The 22052-nt window shown below is 43.1% G+C and overlaps 1 protein-coding gene across 1 annotated transcript in view; it reads right to left on the bottom strand.

Annotated features, from left to right (window-relative positions):
- Positions 1 to 7023: 7023 nt before the first annotated feature.
- The window catches only part of LOC109401057 (alpha-mannosidase 2), a 351116-nt gene continuing 336087 nt past the window's right edge, over positions 7024 to 22052 (bottom strand). The window contains exon 8 of the mRNA XM_029860267.2: positions 7024 to 11797. Within this exon, the coding sequence (XP_029716127.2) occupies positions 9027 to 11797 (2771 nt within the window). The 3' untranslated portion in view covers positions 7024 to 9026. The remainder of the gene's footprint in view (positions 11798 to 22052) is intronic.

Genomic DNA, 22052 nt, shown 5'->3' with positions numbered 1-22052 from the left:
ACGTCACAAAATAAATTATGTAAATTGTAACTAGCCTCAGAGTAGCCACTTTATTAAGGACACAGCCCTGGTTCTAGCGATTTTACCATTTCTAGCCCTTTGTTGAACGGTTCCGAACTCGGAAGGAGTTACCATCCCTCGCTGGTCTGATGATCTGTTCTAATTTCCGTTAGTATATTTATTTAGAGCGTTTGTGAATGTTGTTGGTCGGTCTCAGATTTTCTATGGTGTTCATATGTGCTTCAAATGTTCAATGTTACTGTTGATAGACTGCCTTTAAAACCGTGGAGACAGGAAAGTTCAAGCCATCCTCTATAGACGACCCTGTTGATCCCTTAATCCCTGAGCTACAAGGTTACAAGCTTGAATGGAGCAGCAAACACAACGATGTTTTTGAAAAAATCAAAACCAATCTGGCGGCCGCTGTAAAGCTTGGATTCTTTGACGTGACGGATAAAACAATGGTAATGGCGGATGCCAGTCCTACCGGACTTGGTGCAGTGTTACTTCAGTCCAGTAGTGAAGGAGACATGCGGATTATAAGCTTTGCATCGAAATCGCTTACAGATACTGAACGTCGATATTGTCAAACGGAAAGGGAAGCTCTAGCATTGGTGTGGAGCGTTGAACGGTTCAGTACGTATCTATATGGTAGACCTTTTGATTTGATGACGGATTGCAAAGCTCTTCAATACTTGTTTACACCACGCTCGCGACCATGTGCACGAATTGAAAGATGGGTATTACGGCTGCAATCTTTTGATTACCAAGTAATGCATATTCCAGGACCACAGAATATCGCAGACTGTCTTTCTCGTTTGTCTACCGTCTCAGCCAAAGCTTTCGATCTAAATGAAGAGTTGGTGATTAGAGAGATAGCGGTAATGTCAGGTTCAGCAGTAGCATTGAAATGGAAAGAAATCAAGGAAGAGAGCGAAAAAGACAAGGAAATTTCAGAGGTTCGGCGAATTTTGAAACATGAAAATGAAGAAAATTTGCCTTTAGCTTTCAAGGTAATAGTTAATGAGCTCTCCACAATTGACACTGTTTTGTTAAGAATGGATAGAATCGTTATTCCAACTAGTTTACGTGATCGAGTTTTACGGATCGGACATGAAGGTCATCCGGGAATGAGGATGATGAAAAGTCATTTGAGGACAAATGTTTGGTGGCCAAAGATGGATTCCGATATTGAGAGATATGTTAAACAATGTAAGGGATGTACGTTAGTGTCAGCACCAAATCCGCCGGAGCCTATGATTAGACGAGAACTGCCGACTCAACCGTGGATGGACATAGCTGCCGATTTTTTTGGGCCACTACCAGAAGGACAGTATTTGCTAGTGGTTGTTGATTATTACAGCCGGTTCATTGAAGTTGTCGAAATGACAGATATCACTGCGTCACAGACTATTAAAGAGCTGGCAACAATTTTTTGTCGATATGGACTTCCAACGTCCTTGCGGGTTGATAATGAACCGCAATTCAGCGAGAGATGCGATGAATTTCGTGAATTCTGTGATGTCAGCGGAATTGCACTTATCAATACTATACCATTTTGGCCAGCCATGAATGGAGAAGTAGAAAGGCAGAACAGATCGCTTCTCAAAAGGCTCAGGATTGCACAAGAACTTGGGAAGGACTGGAGGATAGAGCTTCGAAATTATTTGCTAACATACCACTCAACAAGTCATAGCACAACAGGAAAGTCACCAGCGGAACTCATGTTTGGAAGAAAAATCCGCAGCAAGTTACCGGTAATTCCCCCAGTGGCACTGGACGATGAAGACATTCGAGATCGAGACAAAGCGGCAAAGGAAAAGGGCAAGATATATGGAGACCATAAAAGGAAGGCCAAGGATAGTGGCATTGAGGTCGGAGATCGCGTTTTAGTGAAGAGAATGAAGAAGAGCAACAAGCTAGATGCGGATTTTTCACCAGAAGAGTTCGAAGTAATCCGAAAAGTAGGAGGGGATACAACGGTACGATCTTGTCAGTCAGGAAAAGAATATTGAAGAATTGTTACTTGTAGTGCGGGATTCAGAAAAAGGGGATCGTCGAACAAAACGCGTAACATCAAAACCAGTGAGATTTCAGGATTATATCCCTCACTAACATAATGAAAGCTAAGGGGGATTGTAGAGTCGAGCACATGGCATGGATCGATCATAGTAGGCATTGGACAGAAGGGACAGTCAGTCTGGGTGAGCGACAACGAAAGGTTGTATAGTGTTGCGTTAATAAACGAGAATTGTGAAATACTAAAGTTTGTGGAGTTTATCGTATTATAAATATCCGGAAATATACAAGTTCTACAGTATACTTCGTCGGTGGGTATACTATTATATACCATAGAAACACAGGGGGATCTCCAAGGTGATTCCTTATAACACTTGTGCAGGAATTCCTTAGAAAGTTTTAGGAGGAATTTCTCGAGGAAGTTCTTGTTATAATCGAGGGATAATGCCATGACAACGGGGTTTTAAGAGACGTTCTCTGAGGATGGAAATAAGTAGTCCGTCCGAGTCCATGGTCTACAACATACTCCAATCATTTATTGTTTTAGTTTCATGAGCTCTACCATATCTGAGTACCCGTTCGTGGGTATCGCTATTTTACCGAGCGCGGAGTTACTACAACTCCTTTCCCCTTAGGATAGTACTTCTGATCATTTTGGAATTTCTAAATTAACATATTAACCATTTCAAATTTTCAGAATGCAAACTATAGTTTGCAATTAACACTCGAACGAACTAATGTTCTTTTACATTTTTTATACACATATTTTTTTTACTCTTACTCATCCTTAGGATTGTTATGTATGTTTCATATTGAATAACTTGACTCGCAGAATTCTCCTCCACAATAAAAACCTTGCAAATTTAAACAGAATCTAAATACAAATATGTATGTTTACAACTGTCACAATTTGTTACCTTTTCAATAGAAAAATAGTGTACCCAAAACAAGTCAACAATGCTATACAAAAAATAAAGTGTACTTGTTACATTGCAAAAACACGCAAAAAAAATGAACTACAAAAAAAACCTTACCAGCCCTGGCGCACTACCATTACAATAATTACAACAAAAACCAAACGAATGATACACTCGAAACTCCAGCAACTCAGCTATCCTCCTTCATGGATACACGGTTCAGTAGGGAAATCCATTGCTTTTCTCGTTCGTCGATTGTGTCACCAAATGAAAAAAACTCGATCCATTATGCACCTCGTCCAAAACATTGTGCAGCATCAACAAAAGTGCACTTATTTCTTCTTGTTTGGTCCAAATATCAATGAGAAAACACACACTGCTGCGTAAATGTTGAGTGTCGTCAGTTACAAGTCACAGTTGATCACCTAGCCCTCTTGGTTGCGACTGGCTCCGTGTTAGGCACCCTACACACTACTCAAACGGTTTGACCAACATTGACTCCGCCCCCAGGTTGGTGGTTGAGTTGGTGCTGTGTTTGACCGTGTGTGATGCTGTTTGACGAACCGATTTGGCAGTTCGTCAAACCGATTTGACGGTTGATGGTTTGGTTGGCAAAAATCAAACTAGTTTGATTTTACTCACACCAACGGTGGGCGGAGCCAATGTTTGACGAACCGATCGTACCGTGTGTAGTGTTGTTGCACAAACATAGTGCGATTTCAAATGGGGGATGATGTTGGTGAAACCAAAGTGACATGTTGGTGCAACACGATTTGGCAGTTCGTCATACGGTTGCACAAACATTTGCTGGTTCGACCAACCTGGGGGCGGTGGCAATGTTGGTCAAACGGTTTGAGTAGTGTGTAGGGTGCCTTATACGATCGTTGCGATCAAATGGAAATGGTGCTCAATAAAAATGTCAAGAGGCAAATATGACAAAACAAAGCACGAAAAAGACTTCCATTTCCTATTGGTAAAAATCGTGCAGAGTAAAAATACGATCCTCTCTCATCAAATAAAAAATAAAACAAAAGGTTTGCAACAAAATCCAACCAAAAGCAGTTTTTAAGCGCCATGTTAAAAAAGATGATCACTTTGTACTAGCCGTTTTTTTTAATGCACAACTGGTAATACAAGATCACAAAAAAGGTAACAAACAAAATCACGCCAAAAACGAATAAACGCCAGCGGTCGTGAATGCTGTGACCACTCAAAATATCAAAAAAATCTTGCGCACTAAAAAATACAAAAAATAATCACACCAACCAAATTTACGCCAAAAGTATTAAATAACCGGCGGCCGCGAAAAACACGGGTGTGAAATATTAGCTAGCACACAACACCAACCATTCACTAAACAAATCACACCAAAAGCTTTAAGCCGGTGGTCGTGAAAAAAAAAATGCTGGATTTACTTGTGCACCATCCACAAAATGAGATAAAAAAAAATACAAAAAAATCACGGGCAAAATTCACATACACAAAAACTACCTTGTAATACAATACGTAAACAACACTAGCACGCTTATCGCCAAACAAAACTTGTGGAAAAAATCACGCCAAAAGGTACTAAATACCTGCGGTCGTGAAACGTACAGCAAGTTAAAATATTTCTCCTCGTCGACACTGTTATAATCAAAGGATAATGCCATGACAACGGGGTTTTAAGAGACGTTCTCTGAGGATGGAAATAAGTAGTCCGTCCGAGTCCATGGTCTACAACATACTCCAATCATTTATTGTTTTAGTTTCATGAGCTCTACCATATCTGAGTACCCGTTCGTGGGTATCGCTATTTTACCGAGCGCGGAGTTACTACAGTTCTGTAGGAATTTTATTTAAAAAACTCATAGAAGTATTCGAAATTCTTGCAGAAATTCTATAAGAAACATTTGAACATAAGATTACTCCAGGAGTTGTGTCTAAGAATCCTCCAGGAGTTCCTTCCGGGATCTCTCCACGTTTTTTTTCTGTTAAACTAGGAGTTCCTTATGAGATTTCTCGAAGAATTCTATATAAGATTTGTTCTAGAATTCTTTCAGTTATTCCTCCAGGAGTTGCTTCTTATATTAATCCAGGAGTTTTTTTCTGGGATTCCCCTTGAAGTTTCTTCTGGGATTTCTGCAGAAAATCTTTCCAAAACTCCTCTTGGAACTCCTGGAGATTCTTCAGGATCTCTAGCTTGGATTCCTCATGGATTTTTTCCATAATTTCTTCTGGGATCCCTCCAAGAATCTCCGGATTCTTCCGGAATTCCTTCAGAAGATCTTTCCTAGATTGCTTCAAGAACTCATTTCGGAACTTCTTTAGGGACTGCTTTCTATATTTCTTCAGGAATTTCTTCCAAGATCTCTTCAATAATTTATTGTGGGATTTCTTTTTGATTTCTTCCAGAATTTCTTCAGAATACCTCCAGGAATTCTAGCTGAAATTCCTAGAGGACTTCCTTGTGGTATTTACCCTAGAATTCATTCAGAGATTCATCCCGGAAAACCTTCCTACAGCTTCTTCTGGGAGTCCTCCAAGAGCTCAAGAACGATGCGAGTAGTAGCGACCTAGTCGATAATCTCCGTGCGGGAGACCAGATTTGTGTTTTGGTCGTTTACCTAAAAGGGGATTAATTTAAACTCACTGGGGTACTTTGAAAGTCAATGCTAGGTAGAAACAGCTTTGTAATGGGTTGATATTTTCTGCCAGGATCGAACGGAAACTATCCACGCTTAGCTTTAAAGCGATTCAGCCAAAATTTGCAGGAAAGAGTAGATTTGGGTATTGTTCTCTAATTTTCCACGCATCAAAACAGCAACAACGCTTTTTAAAATATTTAATTATTTATTTTACTTACACTTTGTAGGTCAGACATTTGGTTTTGTTCCATATCAATATAAGCATATCAAAAAATTAAAATCAAACCTGTTCGGAATATTGAATTTTATTCGACACAACATAAAATGTCTTAAGGGGAGGTAAAACAAGTTGTTTGATTTCCGATCATGTGTAGTAGGTAAAAGCTTTTTGAGTGTGATTTTTTCGTATGAAATCAGATGTAATTCTTTAAGCTGTCATTAATCCTATAAATTTCAACTACAAGTCGTTTTTCACATTTCCAACAGAGGCTTTCGTGGGTAACAACTCAGGAAAAGTAATGTTCTTATGTTCTGTCGTTCTAGCTTGTTCTCATCTATAGTAATCATTCATGCTTGGTTTATTCCTTTTCAAAATTTTATTTCTAGCTGCAGTAGGTTCTTCTTCTTTTATAAAAACAACTACCCCATTTTTTGTTTCTAAACATACGCAATGTTATTCTTACACACTATCTTTTGCTAGTTTTTTTTTTGTGTTTTGCTGTTTCGCATAACCTTGTAGGTGCTTCGCTTTTTTTTTATTTATCTCTTTGTAAAATCGCTTTTGATCGTAGTTGTCATCATTGGCGAAACTACCTATGTTTGCCAGGGGGTGCACTACAAACAAATATTCATTAGTTCATCCATTCATTATTCATCGCCCCATATTTCACAGCAATGTGTTCAAATTCTAGGGGGTGCCTGGCAACCCCGGCACCCCCGGTAGTTTCGCCTATGGTTGTCATATTGTTCAAGTATCGTACGATAATATCGAATTAGGTTAACATCAGGAATCCGTCAGGGCATGTTGTGTTAGGATTAAATAATAATAAATAGTAACTAACATAAACTGGGAATTATGTGACAATAGCTAATCCTGCTGGACGGTAATTGATGCTTTTGTATAATATCAATAGAGAGATTGAGAAAATGATAACAGACAGAACATTTGTAAAGTGGATACAGCTGAATTAGTGGAAGATATAGACAGGAACTGAAACTAAGGGAAGAGCGTCATAGGACATTACTAACACTATAATCACAAAAGTAGGTAGGTTTAGGAGATTCTACGAGCTAGGTTTTGGTATTTACAACACAGAATGGAGAGGTTTCTTGATTTCCCTAACTTGATTGGTACATTTACTCCCAGTTTCAAACAGTTAAATATGGGGAGATTTTGCATTGTTGATCACTAATAAGTCTAAACAATATATTCCGGACCAAATTAGATATTTTTTCTATTAAAAAGTGGAATGATAATATCGAGGGGATCTGTTCAAGTGTTTCAATGTCATATGAACAATTTAAGCTGCTCTGTTCAACAAAAGTGAATAACTTAAAACCATATTTAAACTATATTGCTGGATTTTCAGACCTTTTGTGAGATTCTTATGGGTATGCACTGTACTGGGAAGAAAATAATTTGTATTTGTATTTTGCTGAGGGTTAGAATTACCTACTATTTTCATGGTCTTGAATCTTTTCGAACAATCCGAAAACAATTTATAGGAATATACTCGAAGAGAAGTGTATGACGGTGGTGTTGAATGGCATTTTCAAACTCTTGTTAGGTTCGGTTGTGTTCATGGTTTTTCCACGTTTTTCATTTAAATTTGGGATTTGGGACGAATGAGGCACCTAATAGACCACCGCGGAACAGATAGATCTCAGTCTTCCGAAGGAAAAAGCGCCAGCAGGAAGATCGAGATCGCGAAGCGATGAAAGAGCTATATCTCACTTAGGACACACGGAAGTTCTACGAGAAGCTGAACCGCACAGAGGCTTTGTGCAACAAAACGACATGTGCCGAGACAAACACGGGAATCTTCTCACGAGCCAGCGTGATGTGGTCGAGAAGTGGCAGCAGCATTACGATGAGCACTTGAATGGCGACGTTGCAGATCCAGGAGCACGTGCGCAGGACGAAAAACTTCCGGCCTCTAAACTCCAAGAGATTGAGGAGGAGGTTGGCCAGTTGAAAAACAACAAAGCCGCTGGAGCAGATCAACTACCAAACGAGCTTCTAAGCACTGGCGAGAGCACTACACTAGACCATTACCAAGATGGTCGAGCAGGAGATATTACCGAAGGAGTGAATGGAAGTTATCGAGTGTCTCATCTACAAAAAGGGCGACAAGTTGGATTGCAGGAACTATCGCGTGAAACACTACTGAGCGCTGCCTACAAGATACTCTCTCAAATGTTATGCCACCATCGCCGATTGCAAGAGAGTTCGTGGGGCAATATCAGGCTTGATTCATAGATGAACGCGCTACAACGGACCAGATGTTTGCCACCCGCTAGGTGTTGCAGAAATGCCGCGAATACAACGTGCCCACACATCACTTGTTCATCGATTTTAAATCGGCGTATGATACAATCGGTCGAGCCCAGCTATGGCAGATTATGCACGAATACGGATTCTCGGACAAATTGATTCGATTGATCAGGGCAACGATGGATCGAGTGATGTGCGTAGTCTCGAGTCTCTTCGAATCTCGCAGAGAGCTACGGCAAGGTTTTTCGTGCTGGCTGCTTAACATTGCTTTAGAGGGTGTAACTAAGAAGTTCGCCGTCCCACGAAGTTTACTATCTACAAAACGCTGATAAGACCGGTAGTGCTCTATGGGCACGAAACATGGACCCTATGTGCAGAGGACCAACGGGCCCTTGGAGTTTTCGAACGGAAGGTGTTCCGTACCATCTACGACGGAGTGCAGATGGAAAACGGAACTTGGAGAAGGCGAATGAACCATCGTCCACACCGCGAAAATCGGGAGACTATGGTGGGCGGTCACGTCATCAGGATGTCGGATAGCAACCCGATTAAAATGGTTTTCGAGAGCCATCCGACCGGTACAAGAAGACGTGGTGCGAAGCGAGCTAGAGTGGTCGATCAAGTGGAGGACGATTTGTGCGGCAGAGGACACTCAGGCCTTAGTCTGACCGGTAAGCTAAGTACGGATGTTCGGCTCATATAGGTACATATTTGCTTTCAAAGAGTTATTGGACTTTAAGTTTTTATAAAACTCAACGTTAGGTCAGAAATTCGAATGACATTCGAAAAAAAAACAAACATCTAGCTTTCCCACAGGAATTTGTCATACAATGCCTATTTTGCCTCGATCCCCAACCATCCCCGCAAAGACCACTTTCGAAACAACTCTCTAAAACCAATCCAAAACCAGGAACCCAGTGGAAGCCTTTCCTTTGATGCTTCACCACCATCGTCATCGCTCTCGCCTTCTCACTTGACGAATGTCAAGTTATACGTCCGCAGTTCCATCGGTTCGAGAAAAATGTCCCCCACGGATCGCACCGGCGACCCCGGATGCAGCCCCGTCAGCGACGTGCCGGTAATTTGTTCGACCTGCACCCCGCCGAAGAGCTGCAGCCGGCTATTGTACTTATCTACTTTGTTATAATTGTTACTATTACTACTAAGACTTACGCTATTACTACTATTGTTACAAAAATAATTTACTATTTCCTCTCCGCCTATCCGGCAGTTGTAGCCTTGCCGGTGCAGCACCAGCAGAGCCCCGCTCGACGGGAACAGCGGTAGGTTGCCCTCGGTCAGGGTTCGGAGATTCAGAATGTGGAGATCACAGGGAAACGGAGCGGCCAGCAGCCGGACCGCCCGGTTCAGCTCTATCTGGTTGCTTTCGTCGTACTTTTCCACGATGAACAGATTGGCCGGGTAGTTGAGACCGTTGGCCAGCTGGTTGGCAAATATACTGGGCAGTTGAAATTCGGCGGGTTTCGGTTCGTCAGCTGGCCCCGGAGGGTTCTCAGCTGCCGGTGGTGAGTGGGATTCGATATTCTCTAAGGCGACCCAGAATCGATGCCGGGTCAACCGGCTATCTACAACGCCTTCACCCATTCCGCGGTAGTCGTCGTACAAAGTTCGCCTATCGAGCATGACTTCCAGCTGTCCGGGTTCCAAGCTGGCAGCACCTTGAGCATGGGTCGTAAGCAACGTCAGTCTCATCTTGTCATCTTGAATAAAAGCTCCACTGGTGATGGGGAAATAGTTGCCTTCGATACCAATCGACGGTACCTTCACTCGCTTCTGATACTGGAACCCGTTCAGATCCGAGAAGAACTCGGGATTCTCGCTTGCACCGTTCTCAATGTCCGTGATAAACCGCATAAACAGCTCGGTTTCCCTGTTCTTCGGAGGCATCTCGAAGTCAATATCGTTCTCGATATAAATTCCATTATCAAGAACCGTATTGGAGTTGAATATCCGGACTGTGTGTGCGAGGAACGGGCCGTAAATAGCAGTCACGTCACTTGCCAGCGGACCAGACGTGATAAGAATTGTCACGTCGTTATACTGTTCCAATATCTCTTTCTCGGAGTTCCTCTGCTCCGGATCCGTTTTGAACAGGTAAGCACCCGAGTGGAACTGCGCGCTCTTGTACGCGGCGAACTTGATCGCACACTGTATCTGTTTTCCCATATTTTTCTTGGTCACGGACTTCAAGAACCCAGTCTGCTCGTCAAACAAGAGCCTCATCTTGAAATTCTCCAGCTGAATATCTCCCGGCTGCTTGTTGCGGATCTCGAAGATCTCATTCTTTTCATCCTGGCACTCATTGCAATACAGCGTTGCCATCTTTGGTTTAAACTCGTCATCGTAGGTGGCCGTGTAGGTCGTTAGTGACAGGGGTGCCAACTTTGCCACAAACATGATTTCGTACTCCTTGTCCGAAGGAATGATCTTGCGCGATGCGTACGATGACGTTTCGGTAATGTTCCACACCGGGTTGATTTGAATGTCCACTGTGTTACCTTTCGGGTCGAGAATCTTCACCCGAGGGGTAAGAGTTCGGATCAGAACCACCTCCAGCCGTTCTTGCGCCAGGGAGTTATAGACAACGAAGTCCGTGCTGCGAGCCTCCGTGACGATCAGTGGAGTCTTCCGGGGGAGCTTGCTAAAGTTGTCCCGCTCGAGCTCTCCGATCAGGAAGTTGTGCTCGGTGCTCTTCTTCTGCACCAGCAATTCGATGGTTTTCTCTTGGAGCTTGACGGAGTCCTGGATGCTTTCGAACAACCGGAGAGCGTAGTCTCGCATGACGTTGGCCTTGGACGTTCCGGTGATCGCATCGTGATGCTGGAAAAGGCCCAAATTCCGCCGAGCAAGAATCATCTTCTCGTAGTTCTTTTCATAGATCTTGAAGGCATTCGAATTGCCGGCTTGTCTAGCTCGGTTGAAAGCCAAGGTAAACAGGATTTCCAAACTACGGAGGTTGTGCTCGAGCTCTCGGCTGAGAATTTTGTAGTACGGTCGAGTTGTGAAATATCCGGACCAGTACGCTGGACGGCCTTCGTTGAAAATGTCAGCATAGACGAAGAAATCGCCTTTCAGAGTGGGGAATTTGTCATAACGCTCCTTGATAGCATTGAAGTAGTCCTTCGGAGTTCCGAAGCTGATTTCCGCCTTGTACTTGTGGCGGTTCTCGTTGATGTAATCGATCAGCTTCTTGTAGTTGGTGTACTGTTGTTCCATTTCTTTTTCTTTGTTGTAGCGGAAGTCGTCTCCGACGGGAATGAGTGCCACGTTGTGCGGAAACAGGGACGCCGTACGCGAGTATTGCTCCATGAGAAGATCCGCTTTGGACTCGATGTTTTCCGGTGTGATGAACTGAGCTTTGATGGAGTACTCTGTGTACTCACCGGGGATTTTACGGAAGTCGAAGTTCAGGCAGATGAACGGATGTGGCCCGCAGGAATGTTTGATTGAGTAGATATCGAAGGGCATGTTATGGGTCAGAAGCGTATGTTTGCGATCAAGGGCACTGGAGGGTGTTCGCCAGTAGGGACTCCAAAGAAAGTCTCCGTATCGATGGCGGGCAAACCATTGCTTCCACGCGTAGTGTATCCGTTGAATGATGGTTCCTTCGAAGCCACTTGCAGCTAGCAAGTATGGAACGGTACTGCCATGTCCAAAAGGATCTATACTCCATCCGCTCTTCGGGGTGACGTTCAGGTTGGTTTTGACCCATTGATGACCTGGGGAGAGGAGAGAAGCGTTACTTATAAGGACATGTGTCAATTTTTGAAATAAATAAAACTTGAAATTGAAAACCAGAAATAAAGTCTGATGATGGATTAAAAGCTGTACAGTTTATAAATAAAGCAAGTTTATAAGGTAATACAATATTAATCGTAGTTTAGTTAGCCTGCTTTTCTTGTGGTTCAGTACTGTTAGAACCCCTAGATCAGCTGAATTTCTACCACCACCAACACCACATCAAGCACGATAGTTTCATCGTTGACAGCAGTGCTGTCGCTGAAGAAGCAGCACTACAAATGGAACTTTCTTTCCGGGAGAAGATCAGTAGAATGAAGATCCAGTTTTTTGAAGGGGGCGGGCCGGCAACGGCTTTTTGGAACTGCGGGGATTCGAGAAGGCGGAATTCAACGGCAGACAAGTAAGTCTTCAGAACGATACTGCGTTGGATATCAGAATCTTGTCCGAGCAGACATGGTAAAAGAGAAGACCGGGCAGCCTGCATCAACTACAGTGATAGTCGTTCATCGACTCGTTCAATCTCGCGTCGGAGCAAATGGACCACTTCTTCATACAGGCTCGCAGCTCTCCGACGTCCGTCAACACCCTTAAGACTCGCGCTAACACCCGCGAACGTCAAGTTTACGCTGAAAGAAGGAAAACTCCGAGTGTTGCGGCCGATGCGGCCATGGTGCGAACGTTTAGAGGTAATCATACCATCTACCAGAGCTGCGGCAACACACGCGAGCTGGGAACAGCTTTCATCGTGATGGGTGATATGCAGAGGCGCGTGATCGGTTGGTGGCCGATCGACGAAAGAATGTGCAGGTTGAGGATCAAAGGCCGATTCTTCAACTTCAGCATAATAAACGTGCACAGCCCACACTCCGGAAGTACCGGACGGCTGTTCGGGTTCGTTTGGAAGTTGACCATCAATGTTAACTTCTTTTCCCGATCAGCCTAGATAGCTGTGTAGTGTCGGTAGCGGTTGTCTCAATTGGCTAAGAATAACACTACGGATCGCCTGATCCAGTGGTAGGAGTCCACTAAACAGGTGACCCCTAATTCATGGTGTTATGCGGCTTTATGCTTACCGTGCCAAAGAATGAATGGTTAGGGGGGTCTAATAAAAACCTAACCACAAACGGAGCCTGTGGAGAGTTAGGGCGTCCTCCACAGTATTACGCCCTTACTGCGCTAACCGGAGCAATGGTGCAGCGGACCTTGTGTTTCTCCGAGATAATCAGTTGCCCTTCTTAAGTCTCAAATTTGAGGCTAAATAAGGGCGGGGTTATTCAAATGTTGTTAATTAGCTTACATTACTACCTCTATGTGTTCGCTTAATGCGTTTTCGCCATTGGCGTTTTTCAATTGACACCGATTTGGTTCGTCGTTGATGTTTCCTTTTTGTGCTGTGATTGTGAAGAGTGTAATCCTGTCTAGTTTGGGTAGTGGCTACGGCAGGGAAACGTCAGATCAATTTTCAGCGTAAAAAGCGTATGTAGTCCAAGTGGATCTACTTCGTTAACAGTATGTTTCAACCTTTCCTTATGGATGCCTTGAAGCAAGCTCTTGTTTTCAGCATATTTTCGCTGATTTTTGGCATCTGAAGTAGCTCAAACATTGATTTGAGATGCTTCAGTTTGATGGAATTCTTAGGTAGTACAGTTCATAGTTAACTTAACGTAGAATTGCACCTTACCTCTCTGCATGAGCAAAATTTGTCATGAGTTGACTGATTGGCATTTGTCAGATAAGGAATCTCCATTTGACCTTCTTTGCACTTTTGAGTGTTCCTTCGCAAACTTTGCGTATTCAGGCGTCCCTGCTCAACAAACTAGGGAACCTAATTGGTTGCGATCACATTTTATGGATAACTCGCTTCTATTGCTACTCCAAGAGAGTTTCATTGTGGTTTTGTTATTACAACGCCCTTCATTGTGGTATACCATAGCTACTGCTTAGAAAGAAGCTTGTCCTCTGCGGTCTGTGCGGACCGCAAGAGGTATTCCTGAACGGAACTCGCACCTGTTCAAGTTCTACATAGCTTCGGATAAACCAGTCTTTTGTATAGCTACGAATCTTTGCTTCTACCCCGAGGATTGTAGCTGTAGAATCGATTTAGTGGACACTAAAAAGCTCTGCTTACTTCAAATCTCCTGGAGCAAATGAGGCTTTGTCCTATTTTTCTCCAGAGGGCTTTGAGTTTTTCAAACATGTTTTGAACTCTTGTAGTTTTCTACTGGGTATTTTCATGGCGTGAAATTACTCTGTAGTTTTATCCCGAAAGGGTGCGTGCGTTGTAAAAAGAAGGAATTAGTTCCAGATTTATCTGGTTACCTCGTTCTTTCTGAAATGCTTGAAACGCATTGTCGATTATCACATCTGTGATGTTCGTCTGACTAACCTGCCTGTTCATGTGAAGCACATGTCTCCCAATTTGGGATGTCCACAGTGACTCTTTTACACAAAGTTGTATACGTTTTCAAGAAAGCACTCGCTCAAACGTAGTTTTTGCTTGGGTGATTTCTTGAATATTGAGGATGCTTTTGATGACGTGCCTTTCTATGTCACATTGAAAGTGGCATGACGTCGCAAGCTACCTCCAATGAGCTATAGGCTCTTTCTACGCTTATGCGTTTTACAGTGTCCTTTTCAGGGCACTGATTAACCCCGTTGTGGTATGAGCTATGAGCTCTCGTTGCGCTTATGCGTTCATTCCCTCTTCTAGGGTACCCCTTCCTATTTAATCACCTTTTCCTTTCCCAATTCCCATCCCTTGTCCCATTCTCCCTCAGGTAAATGATGAAATAGGCTCATATGTATGGCGATGGCACAAATGTCCCAAATGGAGGATAACGTGCCTCTGGAGCCGGCCTTCTGATACCTGATACCATCTACCAGAGCTGCGGCAACACACGCGAGCTGGGAACAGCTTTTATCGTGATGGGTGATATGCAGAGGCGCGTGATCGGTTGGAGGCCGATCGACGAAAGAATGTGCAGGTTGAGGATCAAAGGCCGATTCTTCAACTTCAGCATAATAAACGTGCACAGCCCACACTCCGGAAGTACTGATGATGACAAGGACGCATTTTACGCGCAGCTCGAACGCGAGTACGATCACTGCCCAAGCCACGACGTCAAGATCATCATAGGTGATTTGAACGCTCAGGTAGGCCAGGAGGAGGAATTCAGACCGACGATTGGTAAGTTCAGCGCCCACCAGCAGACGAACGAAAACGGCCTACGGCTCATTGATTTCGCCGCCTCCATACGTAGCACCTTTTCCAACACAGCCTCCCTTATCGTTACACCTGGAGATCACCACAGCAGACGGAATCTCAAATCGACCACGTTCTGATTGCCGGACGGCACTTCTCCGACATTATCGACGTCAGGACCTATCGTGGCGCCAGCATCGACTCCGACCACTATCTGGTGATGGTCAAACTGGGCCCAAAACTCTCCGTCATCAACAATGTACGATACCGGCGACCGCCACGGTACAACCTAGAGCGACTGAAGCAACCGCCAAAGTAACCACAAGCATTATATCATTGCACGAATTAGACTGAATATCCACCTTTGCAATGCGAAATGCAGTAATTCCACACTTGTCATGCAACACTCGTTTATATTGGCATTATCAATGTAATGATGTATTACATGTTTCTTTACATTAGGGTACATTTAAAGGTGATATAAGATAATTCAATAATTCAACACTGCAAAAACTGAATAAATGCAATGCCCAAACTAGCAAAGGTTGTGTGGGGTATGAACAAAGCTGAGTAGCATTCACCATGCGTGTATTTCCCCTAGCAAGCATCAGTGACAGCCAGCACCATGACGGGGTCGTCGTCAGTGTGATGCTGCCTCATTGAAGAGTGGACTGTTGGCGGAGCAAGTCGCCATCACCGTGAGGTTCCGTATTATGCCAAGTGATTCTACTGCAGTTTGCTAAGATGGCTGGGAACGGATTGTTCCAGTGAGGGGCCGTTCATAAACCACGTAGACTTTTTTGGGGAGGGGGGGGGTCTGGCCAAAGTCTACGCTCCATACAAATTTCAAAATTTTTGTATGGACAAAAGTCTACGAGGGGGGAGGGGGGGTCTGAGATTGCCAAATTTTGGTCTACGTGGTTTATGAACAGCCCCTGAGTTGCTCGGTATTCACATTGGCGATCCTGCCAGGAGTGCATCATAATCAATAACAAGTTAATCATAAAATAGGTAGAATCACTTGGCATAAAAACAGTGAGAGAAAACAAATCGTTTTGGTGTGTGAATTGTGTGGTGGTGCTGCCAGTGAAGTGGGTGTTGCAATTCTGCGGTTCCTGACGAATGCTAGAGCGCGGAAAGTTTTTGTTTTTTCAACCGCGTTCTGTTTTAGCCTTGGTTCTAGCACAAACACATGAACAAAGGCGCGGTGACGTGGTTGATCTTTGTTGTCGACTGGTAGCACGCTGTGGATAGGTGGTCGGTCGATGATTGCATGCATGTTTCTTCATGTTCTTGCTCGGCATGGATGGTCGCGCTTTCGTTGATTCCTCGGATCGTACATGCTCGTGTTGTCGCTCGGTTGAACGGTAAATGCAAACAGGTTGATGTGCATGATGGTAGAGGCGCAGACAGACGTTCTAGCCAGAGATGGAAACACTCTCATCGTGAATCAACTCGCGAGTGTAGAAGCAACAAACGGTTTACTCACGGTGCCGAGAGTAAGCCGTATGTGAGTGTATTCGCATCCGCTTGCTTCACGAGTATGAAGCAAAACAAAAACAAAAACACTCATGAATTTTTATTCGCGAAGAACAAGTGGAGATGCGGGAATTGCATTTTACCGTCTACCCCCTTTGGTTTGACCTCATCTAATCTGAACATTTTTTAATTTGACCCCCTCTAATCTGCACATCGTTCAAACTTAAAATGGTTCAAACGTCATTTTGCTCATGGAACGGGGTGAAACGGAACGCAGAATCAAAACAAAACAGCAAAAAGGGTTACCATCAGTGTGTTTTTCGATGTCTACAGGGTTACTAAAAGATCAAATTAAAAAACGAAACCCGTTGGTTTACATGAGGTGTCGTTCAAACCAACGGGGGTAGACGGTAGTGCGATTTTAATGGCAAAACAAGTAAGTATCCATCAGATAGTAGTGTTTTGTGCTTTATTGTTCCTGAAAAGTTAATCTGTCGGCCGTGTAAATTCGTTTTTTCACAAAATTGAAAAATGTTCAGAGCTGCTTCGCGAATCAATCACGAGTGCAACCAGCTTCGTTAGCTCGCGAGTGAAGGAAGTGCGAATATATTCTGGCTTCTGTTGTTCACGAGTAGGATAGCTTTGCGTTTGTGTCTACTCAGCTGCATTCCTCACTGTTTTCCATCACTGCTAGCGGCACCTAGGCAACCGATTGCCACAGTGCAGTCGCGTGCAGTTGACAGTTTGAGAACCCACGTGCTTCCAGCCGCTTACTTACCACCCAATTCACCGCCCACCGAAAAATAAAATCAAAACAAACACTGTCAAAATCATTCCTACATGTGCGTCACATTCACAAAGATTTCTCAATGCGAGTGAAGTTCATCCAAATGCAGTTTTATTCAAGCAAATCTATGTAAAATAAAAGTAATAATGAGTAAAATATTTTAAAAGAGTCCTGCGCTAATTTGTGCAAAAGATTTTAGACATTAAATAAAAGTCATTCACTCTGCACAAATTATGTGGAAACATTATTAGCGTGCAACACGTGCGGTCTTTTCCCGCCATCCGGCTGGAAGACGACCGTGGTGACAGTTGTTGGTACAACGCACATGTGAGGCAGCGATTGAATATGAACGTCGCTAACGCCATCTGTTCGCTGATTGCCACTTGGCAATTTGTGGCGGCCATGTTTTTTACACAAGCTGCTGAGTCAAACTTGAACGTCTGTCTGCGGTAGAGGTGTTTGACTACACTGAACGGCGGCTTACGGTGAAAATTACTATTCTGAGGGTTAATTTAAATACACAACGCCACTAAATTTGTGCAGACTGATTTTCGTTTCAATTCAACAGAATTATGTTTTCAATTTTACCATGGACTCGATTTTCAATTAAAAAAAGTTTCTGTCGGCAACCGGATTTGAACCAAGAACCTTGACATCACCAGGCTCGCACGCTACCACTCGGCTATCGAACCGGTTGATGTGAGAAGAAACAAAACGCATACAATAAGCGTTGGTGGGTCGATGATCATGTTTTGCCATGGTAAATTTAAAAACATTGTTATGCTTGTCATTACTGCAAGCCGCCTTTCAGTGTATTGTGAATGTTGCCGTAAAATACTCGCGGCGTTGGTTGGTTGGGTTGGTTTTTGCTCGGGTTATTGGTTGAGCTAATTAATGGCGTGTCGAACCGCCGAAAATTTTTTCTGCATAAGGAAAATGCAGGGACGTGTAATGAAAACCGTCCAAGGAAACGGCATTTTTTTTAGATAACCGCCGAAAATTATTCTGCATAAAGAAAATGCAGGGACGTATAGTGAAAACCGTCCAAGGTAAAGGCGTTGTTGGATAACCGCCGACAATTTTTCTGCATAAGGAAAATGCAGGGACGTGTAATGAAAACCGTCCAAGGAAACGGCATTTTTAGATAACCGCCGAAAATTATTCTGCATAAAGAAAATGCAGGGACGTGTAGTGGAAACCGTCCAAGGTAAAGGCGTTGTTGGATAACCGCCGACAATTTTTCTGCATAAGGAAAATGCAGGGACGTGTAATGAAAACCGTCCAAGGAAACGGCATTTTTGGATAACCGCCGAAAATTATTCTGCATAAAGAAAATGCAGGGACGTGTAGTGAAAACCGTCCAAGGTAAAGGCGTTGTTGGATAACCGCCGACAATTTTTCTGCATAAGGAAAATGCAGGGACGTGTAATGAAAACCGTCCAAGGAAACGGCATTTTTGGATAACCGCCGAAAATTATTCTGCATAAAGAAAATGCAGGGACGTGTAGTGGAAACCGTCCAAGGTAAAGGCGTTGTTGGATAACCGCCGACAATTGTTCTGCATAAGGAAAATGCAGGGACGTGTAATGAAAACCGTCCAAGGAAACGGCATTTTTAGATAACCGCCGAAAATTATTCTGCATAAAGAAAATGCAGGGACGTGTAGTGGAAACCGTCCAAGGTAAAGGCGTTGTTGGATAACCGCCGACAATTTTTCTGCATAAGGAAAATGCAGGGACGTGTAATGAAAACCGTCCAAGGAAACGGCATTTTTAGATAACCGCCGAAAATTATTCTGCATAAAGAAAATGCAGGGACGTGTAGTGGAAACCGTCCAAGGTAAAGGCGTTGTTGGATAACCGCCGACAATTTTTCTGCATAAGGAAAATGCAGGGACGTGTAATGAAAACCGTCCAAGGAAACGGCATTTTTTTTAGATAACCGCCGAAAATTATTCTGCATAAAGAAAATGCAGGGACGTGTAGTGAAAACCGTCCAAGGTAAAGGCGTTGTTGGATAACCGCCGACAATTTTTCTGCATAAGGAAAATGCAGGGACGTGTAATGAAAACCGTCCAAGGAAACGGCATTTTTAGATAACCGCCGAAAATTATTCTGCATAAAGAAAATGCAGGGACGTGTAGTGGAAACCGTCCAAGGTAAAGGCGTTGTTGGATAACCGCCGACAATTTTTCTGCATAAGGAAAATGCAGGGACGTGTAATGAAAACCGTCCAAGGAAACGGCATTTTTAAATAACCACCGAAAATTATTCTGCATAAAGAAAATGCAGGGACGTGTAGTGGAAACCGTCCAAGGTAAAGGCGTTGTTGGATAACCGCCGACAATTTTTCTGCATAAGGAAAATGCAGGGACGTGTAATGAAAACCGTCCAAGGAAACGGCATTTTTGGATAACCGCCGAAAATTATTCTGCATAAAGAAAATGCAGGGACGTGTAGTGAAACCCGTCCAAGGCAAAGGCGTTGTTGGATAACCGCCGAAAATTTTTCTGCATAAGGAAAATACAGGGACATGAAATGAAATCCGTCCAAGGAAATGGCGTTATTGAAAAACTGCCGAAAATTGTTTGCATCAGGAAAATGCAGCGATGTGTAAAGAAACCCGTCTAAGGAAATGGCGTTGCATGATAACTGCCGAAAGCTGTGCGTGAGGAAAATGCAGGGACGTGTAATGAAAACTGCCCATAAAAATTGCATATCGTAAAACAGTTTAAAATTCGAAGTACGCAATGAAAACATATCTACTGAAAATATGTTGTAGAACCTCTTTCGAACTCGTTTTGTAGACTCTATTTTCGTATAATGAAGGACATTTGTGTGTTATATATGGTCCATCTGTACCATCACATTGAAACATTGAAAATGGAGTTGTATGATATACGGAATTTTTAGTCTGATAAATCTCAAATTCGTTAATCTCTTGTTTTTTTTTCTCTTTTGACAAATAATTCTTACAAAATGTTCGTTTTCGTTGAATGCGTCGAATTTTCGCAATCGTGAATAACGATTGATTTGAGTGAGAGAAAAACAGGGCCGGCTACATAACGAGACGTGCGCTTGAAGGAGAGAAGACGCATCACCCAACTGCGTGTGTTGTAGTTATTTTTATTGGAGCTCGGCAAAACCCCATAGATGATCGGTTAGCATTGCAAGTTATCAATCAAATGATATAGGTTCGATATTAACAAAAGTGCGTTTACTAAGCAAAAAAGTAAATATGGCCATTCGTCTTAATTCTTGTATCTTGAAGTGTATCTTGTTGCATTGGTGCCATAAGGATGAAGAGAACGAAATTGAGGGTTTGAGCGTAAAAATAACAAGTCTGATAGTAAGAAAACTTTTTTTTCGGAGAAGAGGGAGAATGTGGGGTATGAACAAAGCTGAGTAGCATTCACCATGCGTGTATTTCCCCTAGCAAGCATCAGTGACAGCCAGCACCATGACGGGGTCGTCGTCAGTGTGATGCTGCCTCATTGAAGAGTGGACTGTTGGCGGAGCAAGTCGCCATCACCGTGAGGTTCCGTATTATGCCAAGTGATTCTACTGCAGTTTGCTAAGATGGCTGGGAACGGATTGTTCCAGTGAGTTGCTCGGTATTCACAGGTTGCTCTAACAATACAATTATAAAAGCTTGACTCTAATGGTAAACAAACGAAATCAATAAGAGTGAACAACTTTACGGTGAACTCTAGCGGTCTTCAACATTTCAGGTTCGACTCCCGACTCCCGACTCCCGACCAACTTAATCCCCGTATGAGCCACCGATCGACGACTTTTTCCAACAAAACGTTTTTAGAGATGACCTTTTTCGCTTTTCTGCTGGCTGCTATCAAATGCCAATAATGATGGAAACCACACTTAGCATATAAGCAGTGTGCAAAGGGTGTTTTAATTTCCTTATATTGATTAAATATCTTCTAAAATGCATTATGTATTTATCAGTATTTTATCAGAATGTGATTACAGGGATTCTATTTCATATGACATAGTCGTTTTGCCCTATACTGCAATGATTGAGATAGAAGAACAGTTTCCTTTTAGTAAATGAAATATCTGTTGTTATCACTGCAGCAGAAACGGTCCAAAGTGCCAGCGCGTATGTAACTCATCATGCGGTCTTCAACACTTCTGGTTCGACTCCCGACTCGGCAACAAAAAAATAATGGTTAAAACATTCATGTGTGGGGGCATTAGTACCATCGATAACGAAACGGTGCTAAAAATAGATTTTTGTTTTGGTTTTTCGTGTTGCACGTATTAAGCATGAGCAAATGCAAATTTACAGCACATGCATTTATGTTACTTTAGCAATGGCCGTCAGCGTGCTGCAATATGTGGCACTAATTTGATTTTAGTGGGGCCCTTTTCGACTTTAATATTGCTTTAATGAGGTGCTTAAAGTAATGCAACATTATATTCACAGTTGTATATATCAATATAAGGCAAAATTGATGCAGTCGTTTTCAGTCGTCGTCAGAAGTAGACGTATTTTTAAGCGCTCCGTAGTTAATTTTTATTTTAATTTTTTTTTGCACACATCGCGCGCGATCGGTAAAAAATGCAGTGCAGTGTAAAAGCTTGTGGTATAAGCGACGACCGCTTCCTATGGAAGTGTGAATTCTGCTTTAAATGCTATCACGCGGCGTGTATCGGGGTGCAACGACACCAGGAGAACTTTATCACGTCGTATATGGTTCCCTTGTGCGCCGACTGCCAGCATAATTTGAAAACTGGCATTGACACCC

The sequence above is a fragment of the Aedes albopictus genome, chromosome 1 (genome assembly GCF_035046485.1).
Source record: "Aedes albopictus strain Foshan chromosome 1, AalbF5, whole genome shotgun sequence".
Classification (NCBI taxonomy): domain Eukaryota; kingdom Metazoa; phylum Arthropoda; class Insecta; order Diptera; family Culicidae; genus Aedes; species Aedes albopictus.
The sequence above is the reverse complement of the archived record's forward strand: the minus strand, read 5'-3'. Positions and strand labels throughout refer to the sequence as shown.